Source organism: Pholcus phalangioides, unplaced genomic scaffold, assembly GCF_987345545.1.
Source record: "Pholcus phalangioides strain wild (caught in Gottingen) unplaced genomic scaffold, Ppha-v1.0 ptg000043l_1, whole genome shotgun sequence".
Taxonomy (NCBI): Eukaryota; Metazoa; Arthropoda; class Arachnida; order Araneae; family Pholcidae; genus Pholcus; species Pholcus phalangioides.
In genome coordinates, this window is record NW_028301629.1 from 3,150,708 (window position 1) to 3,178,215 (window position 27,508).

Here is a 27,508-nt window from a genome sequence, read left to right on the forward strand (position 1 = left end):
TATTCCAGAAAAAATATCGCACAAATTGTATTGTCGATTCTCATGCTCAAACACTCTCTAGGTTTTTTCCTTTGGTTGCTAACATGCCTGCACACATCATCGGTCGCTCTTTTTGGCTGCTCACCGAGCTGTTCTTTCGCACTCTAGGTCGCTCCTTAGGTTGCTCACATGCTCGCAAACTGTCTAGATCTTTCTTTCGGTCACTCACTCTCTAAGGTCATTCACTCACATGCTTGCAAACTCTGTAAGTCACTCGTTTTGTCACTCACCGATCAAGTCCCTCAGCAGACGCGTATCAATGGTTTTAACACCCGTGGGGCTATTATAGAAACTTCGTCACCCTTCTTCCATTCTACTCTGATTTTCTTGCCCACTCCTTACAAAAATTTGCCGCCCCTCCGAGCTTGCTGCCTCATTCTGGAACCCCCCCCCCCCCCTCAGAAAAGAGGCACGGGTTACAGCCCTAACCCTAGTTCCCCGGTGTTAGCTATACAAGACATACACCAATGATAAAATCTTATATAGGAGTAGGGGGGGGGGGGACTCCAAGAAAATTTCAAACTATGGCCCCAGTTCCAGGACATGCTTTTTACTCGGGGAACGGAGCACTTTTGGATATCACTGCTTTACAGCGGTGGTTCTTAACCTTTTTACCGAGCCACCTAGGTCCGTTGCCCCAAGGCCCCGAGTCAAATGGGGGGCCCCCACCAAAAATCTATACTTATTTTGCATAATAATGAATCCTTTGGTGGGAGGGGGGGAAGATAAAGTCTGTCTCAGGGATCCAAAAACACACGCTGGAGGCACCTCTTCCCCCCTTGAACTTCAGCATCCGATATGTCAAGGAATATTCCCCTTGGGGTCTGCAGACGTACCTGGTGCCACAGGTGCCAAAAAAAATCCTAAATTTAACTTCTCTTCAAACGTTTTCAGGGCGAGGCGCCAAAATGCACGCTCACCCCAGCTGATCGAGAGATAGTCCTGCACACTCTTCATTAAGAACCTTGCTTTAGGGCAGGGGTGTACACACAGCGCCTAATTTCCGAATGGGAAAAATGTTGCATTTATGCAGGGTACCGCATTTTTTTTTTGGGAGGTGGGCAAATTTAAACATCTATTCACTGATTAGCCAAATATCTTCGATCCAGTCACGGGGCCCTGTGATTCCTGCCTTGCCCGGAGCCCCCCCCCCCCCCACACACACACACTCACGCACAGGTCAGTCGATCCCTGTGCATACACACACACAGACAGAACCTACCTTTCAGAAGGGCGGCAAACTTGTAAATTGAAGATTTCCATTGGAAATGCAACGAAAAGGACCTTCTCAATAGCATCATGGACAGATCCTCGGTCAACGGGGCAAGCACGCATTTTCACGCCCCTTGTAATTTTGAAGAGAAAGTTAAAAGGAGGAAATTAGCGGCCCCTCTCTGGCCGGGGCCGGACCATGGCAGACCCGCCTGTTCCTCCCCCCAGTTGCGGCCCTCATCACGTGCCTTCCAAAAATTGATGTTTGTGACATCCTACAGTCTGAAAATTTAAATATCTGTATTCGGAATTCGTGGATGAAATTATCTCGGAAGGGGGGAGGGGGCCCTCTCCCTATGTACCTGAAACCTACCGGACAATGCCCGGCTAGGTTCAGCATTAATCAAAATTGTATTACGACACAATTATCAACACAATTTTTTTTTTGCCCTGAATTCAGTGTTGAAAAATTAAATTTTGAATTAAAAACAAAAAATAAATTGCAAATTTACCTGGAAAAATATCCAGAGAAAAGATTGATTTTTGTCAAATTTCCGACATCCATCTGTCCACTACGGAAGGCACAACACAAATAAACATGCTTTGTTTATAAACAAATTTGAGAGGAGGGGAAAAAAATATATAATCGTAAACTTATAGCGCCATCTAGATCTTACAATCGGTACAAAACTATACAGAATCTTTTCAAATTCAATTACAAGCAAGTTTCATGGCGCTATCTCTTGGACATTATAAAAACAACACGCTATATAGCCAGACATCTTCTACCCTTTGCCCGCGAGCAGTATAGTGGTGCCTGAGGCACTCAGAGTGCTCGATGATCTTATTCGATTTGGTGCTCGCGAACCACTTGAGCAACGTTCCAATTAAACATCTTATACAAATTGCATTCAAAGATTAAAATCATCCTGATTTCATGCATTTGTATGCAAACATGCCGTAAGGGTGCTCTTCTTTTGATGATGGGTGCAGGCAGTGCTCGCAACTAGATAAAGGTTGGAAGAACTCTGCCATACACATCCACTTGAGAGTTCCTTAAGATTTTGTTTCTCGAATTCCTAGAAAAATACTGAACGAATAGCTCTGAAATTTCGGTCGTATATGCCTTACACTAGTGCTCACAATTTCCAGTGAAAATTTAGTCACTAGTGCATTCAGGGGGGGGGGGGCGACAAAAAATTACATAAGGGGGAAAAAACGTTTTTGATCAGCCCTGCATCAGAAAAAAAATTCAAATAACTTGTAACTTTTGCAAAATATTGTACAAACTTTATGTAATACTTCTGCGCATTTTCGTGAGAATAGCAAGTATACTCACAAAATTATGAATGTTTTCTATAAAAATTCCAATTTTCACGATATTCAGCTGGAATTTTGACACAAATTGCATTGCACATCTGTCATGGCAATCTGGAATATCTGGTATGTATGCAAAATTTGTTGAAATAGATCATTGTAGATATGTATAGAGTTTGTCGTAGATCAGGCATTCTCAAGCCGTTACTCGCGAGCACCCACGGTTCTTCCCTGAAGCACCCAGAATGCTCGATGCTCGCGTCCGATTTCGTGCTCGTAAGCACTTGATCAACGTTCCGATAAAAACACCTTGTAAAAATTGTACTCATCCTGATTTCACGCATGTGTTGGCTGAACTTGCCTTGAGGGTACTCTTCTTCTGATGACTGGTACAGGCAAGGGCGTAGCCAGGGGGGGGGGGGACTTGGGGGTCTGGTCCCCCCCCCCGAAATGTGAGAAAATGACCGAAAAAAGGGAAAAAGATGGCCAAATCTATTGTTCTGTCACTTTGGTCCCTTCCCCCCCGAAATGAAAGTGGTCCCCCCCGAACGAAATTTCTGGCTACGCCCCTGGGTACAGGCCAGGCAGTGCTCGTGACTGAAAAAGATTTGAAGACGTTTGCAGGGCCGTCTTAACAGTATCATGGGCCCCCGGGCCAATTGATTTTTCTGAGGCCCTACCGAACGAATTCTCGAAAATTTCAACCAGATCTCATTTTTATGAGGCCCCTCTTCGCTTGAGGCCCCCGGACCGTGCCCGGGTGGGGCCTATGCCTTAAGACGGCACTGGACGTCTGTCGTGGAGATATGGTTTCAATTTAAAAAATGCTGAAATGCTCACATTGTGTTCAAAAATCACCCTTTACCAATTTTAAGAGTGTAAATCATTGGCGGAGATACGGGAGCAATGTCCCCCCCACCCCCCAGCGTCGAAGATGGGGTCGACTGATCTAATGTATATATGAATTGACATCATCATCATCGCGCCTCTTCCAACAATAATGAATGCCCCCCCCCCCAGACTTCCAAGTCTATCCGCCTATGGTGTAAAATACACTCTTAATCCTGTCCGTTAACTTCCAATTAGAGAAAGTTGTATGCAAAGTCACACACACACACAACTGTAAAGAACGTTGATCAACAGCCAGGAGTAGGACAGGACCTCTGAAACAAAAGTGGCCCGTGCCCCCCTACACCAGTGATTCTCAATCTGTGTTCCGTATACATTTCCCAGAGGGTCCGCGGTCGCTCTGGGAAAATCAAAATGATCAGTGCAGTTTACACAGGGTGTTGGCTTATTGCTCCCTAGTCAGGAGTCTAATATAATTTATAGCAAGTGTTCAGGGAGCCTCGTGAAAATGAGATTTAGTCAACATTTTCGAGAGTAACGATGTAAATTTGTAGGCAGGCCTTCCTAGTAAGGTAGGGCCTCAGAGGAATCACTTTCCCGGGGTTGTCATGATGTTCTTAAGCCCTCCGTGCCAGGAAAAGGCCCCGTGAAAACTCCTGTCGTGAGGACCCACCAGCAGAGCCGTCTTAATAGCATCATGGGACCCCAGGCTAAGTTTTTTTTTTTTGAGGCCCTACCTGATATAATCTAGAAAATTTTAACCAGATCTAACTTTTGCGAGACCTTCTTCCCCTGTGGAACCTCGGCCCATGCCCGGGAGCGGGGTGGGCATGCGTTAAGACGGTGCTGCCCACCAGAGATCCCTCGCAGGGGGGGGTCCCCGTATTCAGTGCCGTCTTAACGCATGGGCCCACCCGGGCACGGCTCCAGGGCCTCAAGAGAAGAGGAGATCTCACAAAAATGAGATCCGGTTGAAATTTTCTAGAATTTACCAGGTAGGGCCTCAGAAAAACCACTTGGCGCGGGGGCCCATAATGCTCTTAAGGTGGCCCTGCCTGTATTGCTATGTGACCCGTTTTCAAAATAATAAAATGGCTGGCACTCTCTTAAAAGTTGAGCACCCTTGATATAGCTCAGTGTTTCCCAAAGTGGGAGATGTAATAGTCCAGGGGGGGGGGCGATAGAAGCTACAGGTTTAACATAGGATTCTATGGGTTCATTTGAGTTGGGGGCGACGAGAGAGAAAAGTTCTGATGGGAGGAGGGAATACAAAGTTTGGGATACTATGACCTAGCTGATACCTTCCCCCTCTCCCAATAATAGCCCTCCAAAATGACTGTAGAAAAACTGAATAAACTGAAAAGAAATAGAAGGGGAAAGAGTAACAAGAATAGTCTTTTCTCGCGTAGGGCTCGAGCACCGTATAAATAGCCCTCGAATATCAGTGCCGTCTTAACGCATGGGCCCACGCGGACACTGCCCGGGGGCCTCAAGAGATGAGGGGCCTCACAAAAATTAGATCCGGTTGAAATTTTTCTAAAATTCACCTGGTTGGACCTCAGAAAAACCACTTGGCCCGGGGGGGCCCATGATGCTCTCAAGACGACCGTGGCTGTAACAGCATATTTTTTGGTGCCTAGGATAAATCAACGACGATGAGTTGTTAAGTCGTAAATATGGGAACATATACATCGATCCCGCTTATAACGTTCCCATTTAGAACGTTTCCCCGCTTAGTACGACTTATTTTCGTGGTCCCGTCTGAATAAGTTATTCTCTCATTTCGAATTTTCCGTTTAAAAAAATTTTCATGACGGTTTTTCGAGAAACGTTATAAGCGGGATCGACTGTGAATGTGCAATTCGCTATTCATCGCGTTCGGCATCAGATAGTAATCATGAAAAAAAAAAAACGCTTCCCATGCCGGGAATCGAACCCGGGCCGCCTGGGTGAAAGCCAGGAATCCTAACCACTAGACCACATGGGAGATGGTTGTTGGTGACCTATAATATTAAATAAACAATTTAGTTATGTAGGTTTTACATAAAATACGATCTTTGTAATAGTTACAAATTAATAATTCTTTCAGTTTTTAAGTTCCCAATACTCGGGTAACTTGCAGCGACAAAAATTCTCCGAGATATGAAAAATACACAGATAAGGTCCCTTATATACAAAAGGAAAAAAAACGTTTTTTCTGATTTTTATCGTAACATCTGGGACTGCTCAACGAGAATAATCGTAAAATTCCGATATTCACCTCGGCTGAAACGAAGATGATTCGTTCGCGTTCCGAAATGACGTTCGTTAGCCGAAACGCAATTTCTCATAGGTTTTCATGCAAACGCGTTTAATTCGTTCCAAGTCCGGTTCAACATTTTGAAGACAACTTTTATAAAAGAGTAAGAAGTGCTATAGAAAAAAAAAAAAAAGACAGAAAAATTCACCAAAGGCCTGATCGAGTTGGACAGCTTCACAACTGGGTGAAGAAGGATTTGACGATTAAAAAAAAAAAGTGAAAATCCTATAACTATCTATACACCAGTGTTTCCCAAAGTGGGCAATGCCACCCTTCAGGAAGGGGGGGGGGGGATGCGATGGAAGGGTCCAAACGGGTGGCAGAAGTAAAAATTTAGTGGAGGATCCTATTGGTTTGCGTGAGTTTGAGGTTGAATTCTGAAGATGGAATGAAAAGTTTGGGAAACTCTGACCTATACCATAGTTTCACAACCTTTTTTGTCCCATCGCCCCCTTCAGAAATTTTTTTTCTTCCATCGCCCCCAACGCAATCTAACTCATACAATCCTATGTTGTACCCGTAGTTTTTACCGTCACTCCGGAACATTTCATCACCCCCCCCCCCCCCACCCCAGGAGGCGTTAACGCCCACGTTGGGAATCACTGATCTACAATCTCTGAACTAAGTCTATTCAAGGCGTAAATTTAATAATATAACACGTAACCTTACGTCTGATTCAGGGCATTGGCGTACGCAAGGGAGGGTTAGAACCCCCCTCCCCTTCCCCCACCCTGAACCAAGATTATAGTGTTGTTTTGCAGGAAAAAACGCAAACTTTCGCCCACTTTAGAAGCTGGACTTTGTCTCTTAGCTGGAGTAGAAATTAAAAATCTGTCCAAAGTCAATTGGACCTAGAGCCGGAACTAGAGGGGGGTGCAGTGCCGTCTGAACGCACGTTAAGGCCCGGGGGCCTCAAGCGAAGAGGAGCCTCAGAAAAACGAGAAGTAGTTGAATTTTTCGGGAACTGTGGCGAAGTAGGGCCTCAGAAAAATCACTTGGTCCAGGGGCCCATGACACTCTTAAAACGACCCTGGGGGCGGCAGGAGGGGCAACTGCTCCGCGCGGCAAATTTTAAATGAGAACAAAAAGAAACAACTTTTTAAAATTATCGAATTTTAAAGTGCGGTGGGGGTGGCGCAAAACTATGTTTGTTCCCTACGGCAAAATAACACAGAAATCCTTGTTACGGCCCTGATTGAACCTCTCAATTTTTATTTTTTAATGTTTTGGAAGAAAGTGATGCATTTCAGGACTATGCATCTACACTGAAGAGCCAAAAAAACTGGTATATCTGCCTAATATCGTGTAGGGCCTCCGCGAGTCCGCAGAAGTGCCGCAAGACGACGTGGCATGGACTCGACTAATGTCTGAAGTAGTGCTGGAGGTAATTGACACCATGAATCCTGCAGGGCTGTATATAAATCCGGGAAGTAAGAGGGGGTGGAGATCTCTTCTGAACAGCACGTTGCAAGGCATCCCAGATATGTTCAATAATGTTCATGTCTGGGGATTTAGGTGGCCGGCGGAAGTGTCTAAAGTCAGAAGAGTGTTCCTGGAGCCACTTTGTAGCAATTCTGGACGTGTGGGGTGTCGCATTGTCCTGCTGAAATTGTCCAAGTCCGTCGGAGTGCACAATGGACATGAATGGGTGCAGGTGATCAGACAGGATGCTTACGTACCTGTCACCTTTCAGAGTCGTATCTAGACGTATCAGGGGCAAGGGCGTAGCGAGGGGGGGAGGACTTGGGGGTCTGGTTCCCCCCCCCCGAAATGTGAGAAAATGACCCAAAAAAGGAAAAAAGATGGCCAAATCCATTGTTCTGTCACTTTGCCCCCCCCCCCCGAACGAAATTTCTGGCTACGCCCCTGATCAGGGGTCCCATATCACGCCAACTGCACACGCCCCATACCATCAGAGAACCTCCACCAGCTCGAAGCAATTGGAACCAAGACTCGTCAGACCAGGCAACGTGTTTCCAGTCCTCAACAGTCCAATGTCGGTGTTGTCGGGCCCAGGCGAGGCGTAAAGCTTTGTGTCGTGCAGTCATCAAGGGTCATGTATGTATGTTTTCTTTCAGGTGGCAGAGGAGCTGAAGCGAGTGATTGGCAACCGAGATCCCACGGGTCCATCTGCGGATTTATTGGTGGGGACGGAGTGCGGTGGTGGCATGGTCGGGCTGCCGGAGGGGGAAGGACGTTTCGTTCCGTTCTGTTGCTCCTTTGGGCGATGAGTGGCGGACGGGGGTGTTCTTTCGTGGACTAGTGGAGCCGAGGGCCGTCGGAATGTTTTTGCTGGGTCGGAGATCTGGCGGGCGGTCCACCTGCGCTCCTTCTTGACCATCGGAGGTTTCCGGGAGCTTCCCGGAGTGTGGCTGCTTGGGATAGAGTGGGGTCCCGGCGAGACGGACCCAGTGGCTTGCGAGTCGGGGGGATGTTCGCCGGGCCCGGATGTCGGGAGAGTTCGTCCAGCATGGCCCAGCCACAAGGTAATCCGCTTATATCCCGCAAGGAACAGAGCGGGGGCCATGTTTGGTGTTATAGTCATCAAGGGTACACGAGTGGGCTCCGAAAGCCCATATCGATGATGTTTCGTTGAATAGTTCGCACGCTGACACTTGTTGATGGCCCAGCATTGAAATCTGCAGCAATTTGCGGAAGGGTTGCACGTCTGTCACGTTTAATGATTCTCGTTGGTCCCGTTCTTGCATGATCTTTTTCCGGCCGCAGCGATGTCGTAGATTTAATTTTTTACCGGATTCCCGATATTCACGGTACACTCTTGAAATGGTCGTACGTGAAAATCCAAATTTCATCGCTACCTCGGAGATGCTATGTCCCATCTCTCGTGCGCCAACTATAACACCACGTTCAAACTCACTTAAATCTCGATAACCTGCCATAGTAGCAGCAGTAACCGATCTAACAATTATGTCAGACACTCGCCGTACTCCGATTGGTTTCATATCTCTTTATTTGCATACGCATGCCTGCACCAGTTTTTTTGGCTCTTCAGTTTATAACGAATGCACTGAAACGAATCTGATAGAAATCTTCGTTAGCCGAAGCGTTCGTTACCCGAAGCGCATACGAACAGATCATCTCTGTATGTGTCGATGCAGGTGCGTCATCTATGTTTGAAAAATAATAACTAAAACTCCGTCCTACAGGGTTTTTTTTTTTTTTTTTTTTTTTGTAATTCTCTAACATTTTTTTGTGAAGAAAAGAAAAATCGTCATCGCTATAGTTTCTCCATTTGAAAGTTAATTAAATTTTAAATTCTATGTTCCGATTCGTGCATGAATTTTTATAATAATTTATATTATGATGTCAGATTCCAAAATAATAATAATTTACCGTAATAATAGAAATCGACGGAATTTAAAAATATTTTAATATCGCAATTACACACACACATTCTTACATGAAAAAAAAGGACGAATTTATATGTTTGTATGAATTTACACCTTTATGTAATACAGGGATCTTCAACCTTACGTAAATGCCGGGCCCGGGGCCACCCTTACTAGATGCGGGGCCCAGTACGAAAATAATAGCGGGGTCAGAGTTGTCTTGATAATTTCGGGGCCCTCTTAAACCCGAATTTTACATATTCTGTGGTAGAGGAGAATTGAAAATTCAGAATCATAGAATCATGAAAGTTCAGAATCATAGAATCATGAAAGTTCAGAATCATAGAATCATGAAAGTTCAGAATCATAGAATCATGAAAGTTCAGAATCATAGAATCATGAAAGTTCAGAATCATAGAATCATGAAAGTTCAGAATCATAGAATCATGAAAGTTCAGAATAAATGCAAGAAATGATTCCAGAGTATCCGGTGACCATACATCTCGCATTTCCCGGGACAGTCCCGGTATTTTCTGTTTTTTTGGCCGTCCCGACTTTTTGGCAAAAGTGTCCCGGTTTTTCCCGTATTTTACACGAAGCCAACTTGAATTTCTATTCTTTATTGAAGTCAAAGATTGACATTATTTTTCAACTCATAAATTATTTTACGATAATTACAACTATATATGAGAATATTAATCTCCCACATTTGATTGAACGTTTGTCTTTCGTGGAATACATTGTAATCCACTGCAATTTGCATCATTTCCCGCCATTGGGATTTTTCCGTAATTTCAACAATATTTGGCAACTTTGTTTGGTTTTGGCGTTGTTTTTGGCGATAATTGGCGATGTCCCGTATTTCTCTCGAGAAAATATGGTCAGCCTATTCCAGAGTGACTGTCAAAATTGGGAATGGATGCAAGAAATAATTTCAGAAATTTGTGAAAAATAAAACAATAAATGAAAAGAAATACTTTTAGAATATATAAATGAAAAATCTCACAATTGATGGAAATTCAGAACTCTAAAACAATGATGAAAGTTCAAAAAAATAACAATTATTTCTTTGTAGATGAAAAAATTCAGAATTACAGAATTTATTAAAGGAGTTAGTGTTATTATTGTAAGGCCGGGATTACACTATAAACATTTGATAAAATTTATTTTTACAAAACTTGAAAAATGCAACCAATAAGATCATCAGTTCTATTTTCTCGAATTTAACCGAGATGCTTATTGGTTGAATTTTTCAAGTTTTATATAAAAGGACCTTTACAAAACTTTTATAGTGTAATCCCGGCCTAAAGCCCGGATAAAACTATAAAAGTGTTTAATAAAAGATCTTTTACAAAGATCTCTGGCTACGTCATGAAACGTCACCATGGGCGATTCCATTTATCTTCTTTCGGTAAAATGGACGCAGGGATAAGGAGCAGGTTGGAATTTTCCATTGATATCTTTTGCGCTATTTTAGTGAGTTTTACCCCCTTCCCTCCGTTTCCCTTCTTTGGAAAATGAACCCTTCCTTCGCGCGTCAAGGTTAGAGGCCAACTCAGTATGGGCGTACAATACTGTGCCATCCACCATCTTAATAGAAGGGCCAAATAGATGCTCAAAATTAATTGGAAGACCTTCAGTGTTGAAATTTCTTTCACTAATTATCAATTTTGATCAGATTTGAAATAATTTCTTTCACCGATTCTGAAAATTTCTTGATTAATTGTTATTTTTTTTAATTATTCTTGAAGTTATCTTCAAATGATTCTGTGATTATTTGTTTCTGTCTTTCTAAAATTATTTCCTTCCATAAATGAAATTATTTATTTTCAATAATTCTGTTATCATTTCTTTTTCATTTGTAATGTAACTATTCTTTTAATTAATTATCAAGCGATTTCTATCACCAATTCCAAAATATTTTTTTTTTTAATTTTGATTCCAAAATTATTTCTTTCATTAATTCTGAAATTATTTCTTTCATTAATTCTGAAATTATTTCTTTCATTAATTCTGAAATTATTTCTTTCATTAATTCTGAAATTATTTCTTTCATTAATTCTGAAATTATTTCTTTCATTAATTCCGAAATCATTTTTTTGAATAATTTTGAGCCTAGTTTTCCATCAAGGTGTTTTTCAGCATTTCCGTAAATTCTGTAATTGGGTATGTTTTTTTTTTTCTTGATGCCGACTTTTCCGTCCTGAAAATAAGGAGCCCTAAAAACCGTAAGGGCATCGGCATGCCCTTACGGTTCATCATCTTGGAGCTGGGCCCCTCGGTCAGACTTTTCACTGGCCCCTCGGTCAGACTTTTCACTGGCCCCTTCTGTAGTTAATTTGTAGCGTGAAAGCAAAAAATGATGAGAACTGTTCCGGGACACAGGGCTAGAGACCTGCCAGCCCCCCCCCTTTGTGGGGGGGCCATGGGCATCGGGGTCTCCCACCTTGTTAAGAAAACCTTGGTAATGTATGAAATGCACAGCGTTTTACCTGTGAATCTGGAAATTATATATCCCACAATATTGTTAACACCGTAGAAAAAAATCTCGGTGTCTGTGAGCTCCAGTCAAATAATTTTCAATGTTTTCCAGTCATTTCTTGAAAATGGTCGGTGGGACACGACAAAAAGATCCAAGGGCCATGGCTGTCTTGTTATGATTTGGCCCCGAGCCAGGTTATTTTTTTGAGGCCCTACTTGGCAAATTTACGTGATTATTCTCGAAATTTCGAACAGGCCTAATTTTTGCCAGGGCCCTATTTTCTCTTGAGACCCCCGGGCCACGGCCGACTAGACATTCAAGGCCAGATAACTCCTCCGTGTGACGTCACATATTCCGTCTTTCCCCTTAGCTAGAACTCCTTAATACACGTATATGAAGGCGTCTTACCCTTAGCTAAGACGCCTTCGTGTTCTAGGAGTTCTAGCTAAGGGTAGAACTCCTTAATACACAGTATACGAGCAATGCAAATCTTGCAAATCTTGTGCAAAAGATTTAGAAGGCAGGAAAGAGTTTTCGACAACTGTCAGCAACAAATCTCGTTATGCAGACGTACAAGCACATAACACATTATTATGATGGTAAGAAAAACGTGAAAATCAGGTTTCTCTCATTCACTGGTGGACACTTATTTCTGATGTCCATTACCACAACATCAGAACATGTGAATTTTCACAACTAATCACACATAACAATACTACATGTAAATATGTATTATGAAATTTTCCCTGTTTCATGAAAATGGTTTTTATATTCATTGTCCAGATTGTAATCACACTAATGATGTTCACTGAAAATATGAACTGTTGCATGAGCAAAAATTCAGTCTTTCTTGTATGCTCAATATATTCCCATTGTTGATGTGTTTTCCTTTACCATCGCACAACCTAGATTACGTTAAAAGAAAACTCTATTCATGCCACTTATTTCTGTTTCTATTGTAATTAATTGAAGGATAATTTCACTAAACAAGAAACAAATAATTATTTAGGAAAATATAATTGAAATAATTAAAACTGGTAATGTAACCAAGCTGCTACTACTACTAATCTAGGTACTGAAGTTATGAAATAGGCTTCCCCACTTTAGTGAGTGCTAACTATTGCACTCACTAACTATAGTGCTAACTAGTGTAACTATTTATCACTCTACCAACATCATTTCACACATCCATTCCTCTGAATACGAGAAGTTTGAAAGATTCTAAAACTAAGTGAAATTTATCTGAACATCTTTACATAAATATGTCTTTCTCGTACCCTTTTTTGGTATCTTAAATATTTGTCTTTTTCATCTTGTAGTCACCTGTAATTTATATGTTATTCTTTTCAATTTTTACGTGAGTAATGGTAAAATTCTGAAAATAGTTTGCTATACATATCGACATCTATCTATTGTACACAATGAATTACTGTGTGGTGTCGGAAAAAATTACATTATGCAGTTACACTAATAATATTATAGAGCCTCAGTGTCTTTATATTTTAAAGAAAAGTTTGTGTTGCATTTTTACTCATCATTGCTTATTTGTTAACTTCTTAGATGAGGAGAGAAAGCTTGGTTCGGAGGATACTAGCTACATACAAATATGTTTATTAAAAGGAATTAGTGTGTTTATTTTATTGGTGATTATTTACCCCCTAATGTTGTGATGCTTTTATACATTTATTAGGATTTTAAGATTAGCTTATTATTGGCCCAGGGCTGCAACTGGGGGGGGGGGATGTGGGTCTGGTGCCCAGGTGCTGGACCAGACGGGGTGCAGAGAATTCATCCTTTAACTGTTTCTACATGCCAGATACCAAAGGGGATACCAAAATTCTGGCTTGCCCGGGGGACAAAGTATTTTGTTGCGCCCCTGTATTGACCTATTACTGGGGTCACATAACGAAATATGGGTATTTACCATTTACGCGTGGACTATTTTTTGCATAATTGTAATTTTCAATTTGCAGTTGTTGAGTTTTTATCTTGGCTCTCTGAAAGTATTGCTTTTGAATATGAATATATATATATATAATTTTTTCTTCTCCAGATTAATTGCTGTTGGGTCACGCAGTTTCAAGAAACGAACTATATTTCTATTATTTAAGCATATTTTTTTTGTAATTCCAAGTTTACTGGTGCTCTAAAGCAGCGTAGTAATTGATTACTTAGTGTAGAAAAATATGTGAAATTGTGAATATGATATTTGAAAAATCTTACTTTCATCAGTTATGTACATTATGTTTGAATATTTTTTTAATAAATAAATTTATTCACTCATTGAGCTCGTCAATTTACATTATTGAACCTGTAAAATTCTAAAATATTTAAGAATTTTTTTTACTAAATTTCCAATATCTAGAGGCAGTAGTTTATCAAATCCTTATCACACAATCATTTAACATCCAGAAGAAATTTTCTTCATGTAATCTAAATTGACTATATATATTTTTGTATGCCGACTTTTATCCTAAAATTAAGGGTAGGGGATATATAGGAATATTTTATTTTCAATAAAAACCTGAAAAAAGGTTAAAAGTTAATAAGAATTTTTTTTTTATATACTTTAGTGTTTAAGATTAATTACTTGATCGTAATCACACGAACTGTTACGAATTCAACCTGTTGTTTACCAATAATTTCGTGAAACGTGGTTTATTTCCCGTAGTAAAAATCCGTTCCTTGAAATTTCTCATTTCTCCCACAAATTGAATTTTCCATACGTATTTGCCACCCATTTTTAGCGCGCGGGGAATTCTGTTAGGTTGCTATGCCAGATTTACCGACGCGATTTTTTGTCTCCTCTGTTTGGCGGTCATTTCCGAAGCGACGATTTCGTGCAGCAACCCTGTTGAACCTCAGCGAGGACCAGAATGCCAGATGGTTCCGCTCGTATATGAAGACATCTTACCCTTAGCTAAGGCTCTTCTAATACGAAGGTTTTTCAAGGAGCTCTTTCTCTTAGGCGATACAAAAAATAAATATCCCTCGTTTCAATTTGAGAAACTCCGTTTATTTTGGATGAAAATGCCCACATATATATCCAATTTTTTTTTTAACACTTTATCAAGAAACTATCATATTTTTCCGTTAAAAAAATGTTTTTTGAAAATAAAGTAAGATTTATTAAGGAATGACATCATTTTTGATCCGCAAATGTTTTTGAGCGAAATTAATACGAAAATTATCTACTATGATTACTCGTAATTTTATAACACATTTTAGTCAAAATTATCTCTATAGTATTTATTCATGAAGAACAATATGCTGTTAAAGAAAATAAAAACTATTTCGATATATATAAAACTTAAATTACTTGATTTTTTGAGATTTTTCATCCTAATAGCAGAAACTGGCCAACCGAGTTTTATTAACATAATTATTCTTGACCTTGGAAACTAAATTTAGTCCCATTTTATTAATATATTTCAAAATATGTTCATCACTCTATTTAAAAAAAAAGCTGCAAAAAAAATTCCATGAAAAAAACTGCAGAAAAAAAAACTAACACTTAAAACATCAAACTGTTTTTATTTCTTTACATTGAAGAATATATTACACAAAATTTTATTCCAACAATAAATTTTGATGCAAAATAGTGAATGAAATTGGCAAAAAGTCCACATTTCATTCAGTATATAAACTTTCATTTGCAAATTGGGTTTCTCACTATCATTAGATAATTACTGTTTACATATGTGAATACTTAGATACATAAATTCTACATATAGAGATATATAAAATTCTTAATTATAATTAAATATACATATATTTACATGTACACATTTACGTTGTAGATTGATTCCAATCAAGTTTTTTTCACCTACAATCTTTCTTTTCCAAATTGTAAGCTTTCTTACATGCTCGTTAATAAAAAACCTTAATTAGATATATTTACATAAAAATAAAAATTTACCTATATACATTTACAAATAAAAACACATGAACACATTTACTTTGTAGATGAAGTAATTCAGATCAAGTTTCTTTTCTATCTACAATTTTTCTTTTCCAAAGTGTAGCTTGCACACATGTTCATCAATATTCGTTAATATAAAAATTATAATTAGGTATTCACATATATATATATATACACATTTGCAGATAAAAACTAACTAAATTCTAAATTATCATTAACTATATGCATATTTACATATGCACATTAATGCTGTAGAGCAAGTACACATTAGGTTGAAATGGGGAAATTAAGATCAGGTTAATTTTGGTCTACAATATTTCTTTTCCAAATTGTAGCTTGTACATATGTCCATCAATATAAAAACTATAATTAGATATTTACAGATACACATTTGCAGATAAAAACTAACTAAATTCTAAGTTATCATTAACTGTACAAATATTTATATATGCACATGTATATTGTAGAGCAAGTACATATTACGTTGTGGATGAGGAAATTAAGATCACGTTTCTTTTTGTCTACAATTTTTTTTTCCAAATTGTAGCTTGCACACATGTTCATCAATATTCGTTAATATAAAAATTATAATTAGGTATTCACACACATATATATACATTTGCAGATAAAAACTGATCTAAAGTTTTGTGTGTGATCAAAATGTAATCATTAAGTGATCAAGTTACATATATTTGTATTTTTCTTTTTTGACCTTTTGAGCAAGAAGATGCAGTTGCTTTTCCAGACTTCTTTGCCTTTAACTTATCAAATGTAGCATCATTGTTTTTATTTTTTGTATAGTTATTCAAACAAACATTGGCAAAGTTCTTGATGATTTTAGAAATCCCATCAAAGAAACAAAAATTGCATTCTGGGCAAGTTCCCCCCAAGTCAACAATCAGGCATTCTTTCAAATATAATTCAGTCAATTTGACTAAAACTGAATGCTGTTTGATGTCACATGAAAGAAATGCTTTCTCATATCGGGAAGATATAAGGTTTTCAAAAATTACATAACAAACAGAAAGAGAAAATACAATATCAGCAGAAGGAATTTTCATTCCTCCTCTATTTATCATGTCTAAGTAACCAGAGTGAATTTCTCTTTCCATGGCGGAAGGCAAAAGTGCCAAATTGAAATCAATACTCAAATCAAAAGAGCCTGAAAAAAATTCCTTGCATGAGTTGCAAGTCAATTTCAATTTGTGAACACAGTAAACAGCAATATATGTTATTATGTCTGATTCACAATTTGTCACATTTTTCATGTCTACTTCTTCAACAACCTGTGAAAAAGAAGAAACGTCAGTTTCATTCATTTTAGAATCACTAGTGAATTCACTGAAGAATAATGTCAATGACGTTTCTCCATATTTGTGGGAATGAAATTTCAACATTGACTTCACACGAAGCTTTCTCTCAGATTCCAGGACCTGTTGAAGGGAAACATGGTAATTTGCACCTGACAACTGCAGATATTGGGAAAACCTGAATTCGAGTGCATCAGTGTGGAATTTTGTTGTCAGGACATACTTAGCACCATCTTTTAGCAATCGATTGGATACATCTATGATTGTTGAAGTGGTGTGAATGAGTGCAAGAAAGGTTTCTTGAGAAAGGCAACCATGTCTGGCTTTCAATTTCATGTTTTGCAATTTTGTGGCCCATTCAGCAAAAGAGGAAAGAAACATGAAATTTTCAGCATCCTCAGCTGTTAGAGAAAAGGAGTTCTCATTTCTTGTATGGACGCCTTTGTTTTGATGAGATACATTTAAAATATCCCACCATCATTTCACATATTTCAAGAACTTTATGGTGTCATCTACTTGATTCCAGAATTAGGTTTCTCTGAAAGTCTTTGCAGAGCTGCACAATATGATTCATGAAATATGTTCACTGCGGGAAGAACATTTTGTCGCTCCATGCTTGTCGGATACAATGACTTGACATTCAATTTGAATGCATATTTTATAGTCCATGATTTTTCCTCATTATAAATTTTTCTTAATAATCCAAAGCGAGGTTTAATTAGTTCTTTTTCTCCAGAAGGATCTGGACAAACAAATGTTTTGTCAGCATTTAATTGGTTTAGCCAATTGTTTCTTATGCATTTCAGTATATGCACTGCATCAAAAAGTAAGAGGTCAGCTCCATTTATTGGGTCGGCAATAACTGTAGGTGGTATTTTTTTTACATATGTGGAGTTCTCAAGATTAGCCAATGCTATAAACATCTTTCTATTTACACTGTTATCTGAAACAAGGGCACAGACTTCAAAACCAGCTCTTAAAAGTAATTCCAGAGCTTGTTTAACAAGTAAATATAGATCTTCTGCAGACATTTTACATACAGGCACAAGAGCTGTAATCTCTTTGTAGGAGGAAAAAACTGATGCTATCATGAATGCTTGCACAGAGGTGGCTTCTTTATTTTTTTCATTTTCAGCATAACCCATGATTTTTTTGCCTTTGAAACACACTTTTGGCTTCACGTGAATCTCATCTATTAGTAGGTTCACCAACCTTTCTTCGTCTCCAAGCTTTTGACATTTTAATGTGACATAGTCAATATTATCCTTATTAATTGGGGAACCATTCAAACTTAAAACATTCATCAATTTTTTAAGAGAGCTAATGCATGGCAGTGTTAAAACATCAGAATTTAACAGTGCTTTATAGCATGCTGGAGATACAGTGTACAGATTGGAAGCAAAATAATATACATCAGTACTGTACCTGTGGCCGTGTTTATCTTTTGAATACAACAAGAGCTGTTCATATAGAAACTTGATATGGCGATTTTTTGGATTATCTGTATTCTCAGAAGCTAGGAGTTGGAGACTTTCTAATGCTGCTTCATACCTATTCGGTTCAGCATAGTTCACCTGGCTACTCGTCACAATTGAAAGTAAATTTTCTAATTGACTCCAAAAAGAAAGTTTTCCATCATTTAACAAATGGCAATAAAGTTTGTCATCCAATTATTTTCTCCGACAAAGATCTGCACATTTAAAGATGACGATACTTTTATACTTTTTTTTACTTTTGGTATGTCATTGAAGCACATAAATAAGATGCAAACACGACTCACTGGTTTTGAACACCAAAACATTATCTGGCACTTGGATCTTGCTGGAGAATGTAGAATTGAAATCTTCAAAACTCGCAATTTTATCATTACAAACAAATTTGCTGAGATTGGTTTTGTCAGCTTTTCTCAGTTTACTGTCTCTAGGTTGAGTAGTAGTGGTAGATAAATATGATGGGCAACCGGGAAAGATGGTCGTCACAGATCCCACTTTCAGTTTTGGACGACGTCTTTTTAACTTCACCATGAGAAATAAATTCATCGAAGCGTACGATGCATTCTTCTGCGAAATGTCTTTCACATACTACACTACGGTGTGTTGGCAATAAGTCATTCCTAGGAATCTTCTTGATCCAAATCTTTCAATTTTTTTTCCTTCGGAAATTGGAACACGGAAAAGTATTCCGTAGTTCCATCGTAATTGGAATGGCAAGAAGTCACGAAATAACGGTCAGGCATTTTTAAAAAACGAAGGAAAAAATCACCCCGGAGCTATCTATTTAGTACTACTATACATGGCGAATGTTGTCTTCCTTCCCACAAGCAGCTACCGGACACTGGGACGGGTAAAATGACGTCAAGTCACGTGACGCTCTGAGTTGGAGGGCCTTAATTGTTTAATGGGCTATGGTTCAGCCCTGACTTCAAGGATTGTAGGTGTGTTATCATTGAATTCAAGGTCTGAAAGGGTAATAACATTTTTTTTGTATAGGCTACCATTATTGCCAAAAAAGCAATATCCAAATACCTTTATATTTTCAAAATTCAATGTTATACAAAATATCTTTCCACTTCTTGAATATCAAAATTCATAAGCTAGTGAATACAGTAACAAAGGATAGGATTCAGACTTGTTTACAAAAAGTTCAAAAGCACCTCTGCTCCAAATCCTAGCAAGTCTTGAGAGTTCAATGGAAATTTCACATCATTTTTATAAATAAATCACAAAATAAATTGAAATTGAAGTATTTATTGATGAAAAAATATCAACTAATGTTCATTTACAATACGTATGATTGCAGCCACTATGCACATGCAAAGGACTTTCTAAACTTTCGATCATTTCTACTTTCTTAGCATAAAAGTGTCAAACTCCTTTTGAATGTTGTCTTTTTGGTGATTAAATGTTTCCTTTCCAGAACTGAAACTAATGAACCTCTGATATCATCTAGTGTTTTGTGGAGAAAGACCCCAGCTTTCATTTTATCTGAAAAGAGAATGAAAACAATTGTAAAATACTAGACAAGCAGTTATGATGAAAAAACATTCATTTAACAATTAATAATACAAATACAAACTGAAAGGCCACAACAGGGAAATTTCCCAAGCGAGGACTGATGCTGGGAATAGGTTTTTAACTCAAGCAAGGACGGTGAGCAAACAGATGGTGTTCCAAAAGAGATGGGATAGTTTTAAAAAGACGGCAGAACAGGTGAAACCTCATTTTCACCTTAGCATCAAGCATGGAACAGAAAATGCGCTACAATACACTTGAACAGAATTGACTTCTGAGGGGGGGGGGGGAAGCAAGGAATTTCCTACAGAAAAACTTTAGGAGTTACCAACCTTTAAAAAAATGATTTAAATTAATTGAAAATGATTACAATAGCACGTAAAAGGTGTTTTCTTTTGTAATATTTTTTTTCTGAAAATATTTGAAATCATTATTATAATATAATTAAAATTTTGCTGACAAGGGAGGTGGAGGGTATCGGAGGAGGCCAAAATTCTTCTTACACAATACAGTAGACACGGTTTATTGAAATCATGCATAATGCTATCATTTGGATATTGCTATCAATCACTAATATAAAATATAGAATGGACCAATATTGTAACATAGGCAAAAGTTCATTGATAGTTATCAGGACTTACGGCTTTTGTTATTTTTTTTTTTCCATTTAGAAGCTGAGGTTTAACCATACTTTTGTAGGAGATTAAAAAATGTAACACCCCCCCCCCCCCATTGACAAACATTTCTGTATTCTGGATGATGATTTTTGCTTGCACATGACATCAATAGGCTATCTGAATATTATTAGCTGCTATAATCCATGGACGTGGGAAGCTGCTTTTGTAATGAACTTCCGGCAATGCCGGCACACAAAAGGTAAGATAAAAAAAAAAACGTCAAATTCTCAGTCAATTATCCAAATCCAGTTTTTGCTTGAAAGACTGTCTCGAGGGATCTATGGAACACATACAGTACATAAATTAAACACATGACGGAAATAAAAAAAAAAAGATTTTAGCTTAAAGGGAAAAAAAACCCAGCATGATTTTTCCTCAAAACAGTCCTAAATAATGTTTTTCGACTTTTCAGAGACAAAATAACTCCTCATTTTGTGCCACCCTTAGACTCCCTTTTAACAATCACATGAATTTCAGGCGACCATTTACCTATTTTATAATCACCACATCGACTGAGATTTGTCAAGCCCTGAGCTATATGTAAAATGGAGTTGCCCTGTTTTCATGTATCCTGTTTGACCAAGTAGGAACTCAAGATCATCATTTGGCTTCTGGGATTCTTTCGGCTATAGTTATCAATTGGTTATTGTTATCAGAAACTATACGAGTCCTCATTTTGAAAGAAAAAATATTGGTTTGTTTTTTTCTTCATTTTTCATGAAAGCCCCATTTTTTGTGATTCCAAACCAGGCCTTTGACGCTTAGAACCGAAGCTAAGCCCACTTTAGAGTTGCATTTTTACCAGGATTGGCAAGTTTTTGACAGTTTAAACATTCACATCAAAAACCTCAAATATTGCTTTTCAATTTTAAAAATTCTCATTGGAAATGCCCATGTTAATTACATGTAATGTTCAAAGTGACTGTTATACAAAGAATAAATACTTAATATGGTTGTAAAATAACTTTCTACTCTAAAGAATTATTTAGGACAATATATGTTTTCTTTCTTACAAATACACTTTTAATAAATATACACTTTTTAATAAAGCATAGCATAAATGCTGAACGAAAAACTATGGAATGATTTAATATTCTTCAATCCAAGATGATATTCTTGATCCTCCAAAATTTCTTTAACTGCATATATATAAGTATGTGTATTGCAGACGTGCCAACTTTTGGAATCCAGAAATCCGGAGGTTCTTCCCCCCCCCAGACACATAGACTCGACCAAAAAAAAATGCAAAAAAATTTTTTTTTCGATTTTTTTAAAAAAATTCAATTAAGAAAAGTGCCATTTCCTCCCCCCCCCCACCAGATTTATAATTCCATGCCAGTCTTTCCATGCAGAATAGATAAATCACATCTACATAGCATCTCTACATTTTTCTCAGCCACCTCGTTGGGCATTTTGCCTGTTGTGGCGCTGTATTTGTATATACTGTTCATAAAACATAAGTTTCCTTTCGTGGATGCTATCAGTGATTGATAATCTCGGGTATATGAACTCTTAAAAGCTTTGCATTTAGCTTTACATTGCTTAAAGTTTTATATTTTCTTTCCAAAGGCATATTTAATCGGAGGAAACAATTTAAAAACTTCAAAATACAAAGCTGCTAACGAAAAAACCTGTGTTTACTACACGGTTGTTAATGGGATACAACAACGATTATACAGGAATTTCGGCAACCAAGGTCATGCCCCTGATAGATTGCCGATAAACGCTACATAAACAAAGTCACGTCTTTGCTAGTTGCTTAAATGCGGTCACCAAGACTTTTTTACGGCTGCTCGATGAAAATGACCACGGCTGTCCTCTATAGGTGTTTTCCCTAACGACGACAGCAGTCATCGACGTCACGACAACGTGAAAGCTAATTTTCTGCCAAAATCCGGAGAGCGGGAGGAAGGATGAAAAATCTGGAGTCTCCCGCCTAAATCCGGAGAGTTGGCAAGTCTGGTGTATTGATATAAATCATCTGCTGTACTCTTTTCATAACAGAGAGGTATTTAAAAAAGTTCTTTTACATCATATATGTAATGTTGTTTTCTGTTATTATTAAATTACCTAAATAATCACTGATACTCAAAGCGATACCCTTATTGTGCATAACATTAGAATATATCTAGCAATCAAAATAATAAATTGTAGGACTAAAATTTTCTCTAATTTGACAGTGCTGGCTTGTATATGATGCTTAAGAAACTCTTGTAGCTTAGTGCATGAGTAAGTTTTTTTACTATGATATGGCCTATATTTACTAGCATTTATAATGTAATGGTTATTTTGACTGAAGCTGTATCTAAATATGCAATGGGTATCATGTCCTGCCAGTTCTTTGATTAAAAATACTTGTTAAAACTCTGGATTTATATGAAATTTTTAGGTGAGAATAAATGAGCACAATTAGTGTATTAACAGATGCCACACGAGAAATTTTATATGGAATAAAATTTTGTGGGTAGATCAGAAAATTTAAAATATCAAAATAGATATTTTGTGCTCAGTAATTATAATTCAAAATATAAAAACATGTTAATCTACATAAAAGTGTTTTGTTATTCAACCTATCTATCAGGTTAACAAAAACTATTTGACATCAGTAAGTTTTTGACTGTTTTAATACAGAGCTAATTTCTGAGGTAAGAAACCTATCCCTGATCTCCTATCACACATATTTTGAATAAACAGCTCCACTTTGCTAAGCAAATTGAACACAGGTAATCAGTATTATACATAAAATGAAACATATGAAAGTGTTTTTCATAATGTTATATACTTACCAGGTGTACAAGTATGAAATGTGGATTTCAGAAAACAGATGGTGCACCAATGCAGTTTGTGCTATAAAGATTTGACACTGCGCCATTTTGTTGTGTCATCAACAAGTGTCAGATGTGCACGAGTGATAAATTGGAAAAGTGTGTGCATAGTGTTGTATTGTTGTGTTCAATATGTCGAAAGTTATACTGAACAAAGAGCATTCGCAGACAGCATTAATTTTTTTGTTTTCATTTGAAGAAAACTGCCGCTGAATCATACCGATTACTTTGAGAAGCTTTTGGTGAACATGCTCCATCGCAAGATAATGGGTGAATGATGGTTTCGGTGTTTCAAAAGTGGCAACTTCGATGTTGCAGACAAGGAACATGGAAAACCGCCAAAAAAAAAGATGTGGAATTGGAAGCATTGTTGGACGAAGATGATACTACACAGACACAAAAAGAACTCGCAGAGCAATTGGGCGTTAGTCAACAAGTCGCAATGCCCCATGACAATGTGAAATGCTCCTTGACAATGTTCAATGCTCCATCACATACGGCAAAAGCGGTTCGCGGCACGTTGGGAGCACTCAGCTGGAAGTTCTACCCTATGCGACTTACTCACCAGACTTGGCTCCTTCCGATTACCACTTGTTTGCATTGATGGGGCACACACTTTCTGAGCAGCGCTTTGGTTCGTACGAAGATGTGAAAAAATAGCTCGATGAATAGTTCGCAGCAAAAGGGGAAGATTTTTACTGGCATGATATTCACAAATTTCAGGAAAGATGGGGGAAATGTATAACAAGCAATGGAGCATACTTTGAATAAAGCACTTTTTATCATTCTTCCGAATTTAACGTGTTTTAAAAAAAAAAAATCCGCATTTCATACTTGTACACCTGGTATTGTGTTCAAAACATTATCCAAAAGCATTCATTTAAGATTTTGACGGTTCAAATCAGTTTTTGACACTTATGTCAAAAACCCAACCCTGGTTCTTACATCAAGTAATCTGTGAATGAAAATTTTAATGGTGTTTTATGAAGAATGCTATTTCTGACATTTTACTTTGGTTTAAAACACAATTTCTAAAAATCTATTGACTGTATCATTGCAAAATTTTATTATATTTTGCCATTTATTGTTAAGTGTCATAAACCAAAACCTAAGGTGTATAAAAATCTAAGTATTTGTCTAATTGCAGTGTTTTAAATACACGATATGTTAAGTGAGATTTCAAAAAATTCCCATGTACATCAATTGAGTGAAATGATACTTTTGCCAAAATTTGGGATTCAAATTGGAGTGAAAACAGTGTAGTTGAAGTTATATGATGCATAAATGAAATATAACTTTTTTTTAAAAAAAGTATAGAGAATAATTGAGGCTAACCTAAACGTAATATAAATGAGAAAGTATTATAAATTAGTTATATAAACAGGGTTCCACTGTAAATAAGTGATTTCCCAAATTGTCTGGAAATACGATATCCTGCTCCCGGAGGCTCAAAAATGTCAGGAATTTAAAAACCCTAATGTCAGCCTCTCTCGCAAGTTTTCTTTAGGGGCAGCACACAAGGCTTTGAGCCCAGGCCGCAGTTAAGCTTGAGCTGCCCCTGGTGGAGGGGGCCCATGGTACTATTTCTAATATAACATTGATTTTTAGATTGTTTCTGTAGTTTTCATGGCTATAACATTTTTGAAAAAAAAAGGCACAATTGAATATAGAAAAATGTAGGTTAGCGTGTTAATGACTTCATTGCTACCAACATGTCATTAAATATAGAGGTATAAGCTCAATAACTAGATAAGATGCATTAAGGAAGGGGGAAGAATCACAATTTCTTACCTCTCTGCTTTGGTAAGAGCCAAAGGTTTGCCCAAAGTGACTTTGCCAGTGCTGTACTTTGATTCCTGAACTTTCAAATAATATATTATTTCAGCAGGACACTAGACATTCACCTTTCCGCTACACTGACTTTTGCAACCTCTATGGCTAGTGCATCTGCTGGTGAAATTTCCTGACCTATGGACAAAGGTCTTCCACATTCATTTTGTATCATTCTGATGCTGCTTTTGATAGAAATATTTAGACTGCCTTTCCAAAGATCAAGATCTACAAAAAAATAAAATCACAATACGTATTTCAGAAACACAACTCAGGGCCAGAACTAAGGGGGGGGGGGGCAACAAAATTCAGAAGGGCTGCTAATTTTACATCGGAAAAAAAACACAGTTGCAAAATCATTAATCAAATTCTAGTGGTGGGAGCAGCAAAATCACACTTGGCCCCACAAAAATCACAGTAAACCCTTACAGCGGCAATCTTGAGATGACTTGATCTACTTTATTTTGGTCACCCCGAAATATCTCAAGTTCGTTTAGTACACTTTTATAAACATAAGTGGCAATTGCGATGCACATCAGGAAAACTTTAAAAACCGCTTAAAGAGTTAAGGTTCCGGCGTAATTTCCATTTTCAGTCATTATAATATTTAGACCAAAATGGGACAGTAATAAGAACTTGTGCTCCTAATCCACAATCAGTTCACCGTTGTAAACCGTGTGTATGTGGAACTGCTGCTCTCTGACGTTCAGGGCCACAACTAGATGCTTGGTCACCCGGGGCAAGTGCACATCTTGGCGCCTCCCCCCCTTGTAATGTTGAAGGACAGGTTTGAGATTAAAATTTGCGCCCTCTCTATTCCAGCGCCTGGGGCGCGAGACCCGCCTGCAGACGACAGAGACTCTGAGACTTAATTTATATACTGTTTGTGCTGCCATCTAATCTCAAAATTTCTAACAACTCAAACGATGATGAAAACAAAAACGAGAGCCTGGAGAGAGCGATCCGTTTTTTTTGGAATATTAATATCATTGACTTCGTCATTATCATAAAGTTGTTGCCAATGGCGATTTCATGGTGGGGTGAATAAAAAAAAAATGTTTTAGCTTTGTGTTTGCTTTCCACGCAACAAACGTATAATTTAAGAAATATGTCAGATACTAAAGATATTTGCTTACGTAGATTAAATGAATTAATGGAAATACAGTGAACAAACGTTATAACGACCACGTTCTTATCACTAAATTCTTCCACGTTTCCTGTAGTGGGAAAAACTCTAAATTCTAATTAGCTTATTTATTTAATATAAATTGAAATCAATTTTTTAAATGTATCACGATATCCTCATTGAACCTTGGTTTTCCCGCATGCTGGAAATGGACTAGACTACAAATTTCAATAAGCTGGATTCTCTCCTAATTTTTAAGGCATACTAGCTAATGCAGGAAATAGACTGCTGTAACTTTGATGCCAGTGTCATCTTAATGCATGGGACCACCCCAGCGTGTGCCACCCCCCCCCCCCCGCCTGAGGGCCTCGAGAGCAGCATGACTGAGATCCGGTTTAAATTAGACAGTAAGCATGGCAATTGGTAGGCAACAATTTCTGTCCAGGTAGGGGTCCCTCATTTTCCCATAATTTTTTGTCGGTTTGGGAAGGCCCCCCCCCCCGGCACTGCGTACGCCTCTGGGGGCCCGTGATGCTCTTAGAACGCCCCTGCCCAGCAATTTTAATGATGGTCGTATCATGATTTCCTTGATTTAAGAAATTTTAGGAAGTTTCTGTGCATATATCTGCATTAATGTCACTCCCCTCCCGATAAAACAATTTTCTCAATTTAAGGTATGGAAATGCCGGTTTAACACAATTCGTTAAATCGAAGTTCGACACTTTATTACGAATAATTTTAACAAACGAATCAACTCACCCAGGATCGATGAGATGAGAATACATGCTCCTCGCATTCAATTTCATGTCAATAGCTTTCAATCAGATGATTGCGAAGAATGTTGAGCCGAGTGCTTTCACGTTCTGAACGCATCAACAGTAGTCGAAAGAGAATGTATTGTTTGTTGGCCGTTTATTTTCGTCATGGAATGACAATTACGAATTAATAACCCGAGAAAAAACAAGCGCAAAACGTGAGGGGAAAAATGGCGGTACGATCAGCAAAGCAGGAAATCATAAACAAAATGAAATTTCGACGCCAACCATGTACTGCCGCTGCCACTTTCTTCACCAAATCCCTCGCAGCAGGTAACCCATTCATTTTTGTTACATCATCGGCAGTCAATCATATCACGGAGCCGTTTTGGGTTTTAACGGCTCATAGAGCACAGGACAGGTCAATTTTCTCACTTTCAATCAATAATGTAGGTGCTGCCATCTAATTTTGGATTTAAAAGTAACACATGTAGTGAAGAAGTA

At 38.1% G+C, this 27,508-nt stretch overlaps 2 protein-coding genes and 1 non-coding gene across 3 annotated transcripts in view; all 3 read right to left on the reverse strand.

Annotated features, from left to right (window-relative positions):
- LOC149063793 (recombining binding protein suppressor of hairless-like) overlaps positions 1–1,840 on the reverse strand; it is a 100,115-nt gene extending 98,275 nt beyond the window's left edge. Inside the window, exon 1 of the mRNA XM_089255572.1 lies at positions 1,764–1,840. The gene's annotated coding sequence lies outside the window, so the exon portion shown is untranslated. The remainder of the gene's footprint in view (positions 1–1,763) is intronic.
- A 3,492-nt stretch (positions 1,841–5,332) lies between these two features.
- On the reverse strand, positions 5,333–5,404 carry TRNAE-UUC (transfer RNA glutamic acid (anticodon UUC)). The gene has a single exon. It is a non-coding gene; the product is annotated as a tRNA-Glu (tRNA).
- Positions 5,405–15,131: 9,727 nt separating this feature from the next.
- LOC149063796 (uncharacterized) lies at positions 15,132–27,378 on the reverse strand. The gene is made up of 3 exons (XM_089255632.1): positions 27,009–27,378; positions 25,085–25,351; positions 15,132–19,764 (listed from the first exon to the last, which is right to left on the reverse strand). The coding sequence occupies exon 3, from the start codon at positions 17,159–17,161 to the stop codon at positions 16,148–16,150; it is 1,014 nt and encodes a 337-aa protein (XP_089111758.1). The 5' UTR covers positions 17,162–19,764; positions 25,085–25,351; positions 27,009–27,378; the 3' UTR covers positions 15,132–16,147.
- Positions 27,379–27,508: the final 130 nt, after the last annotated feature.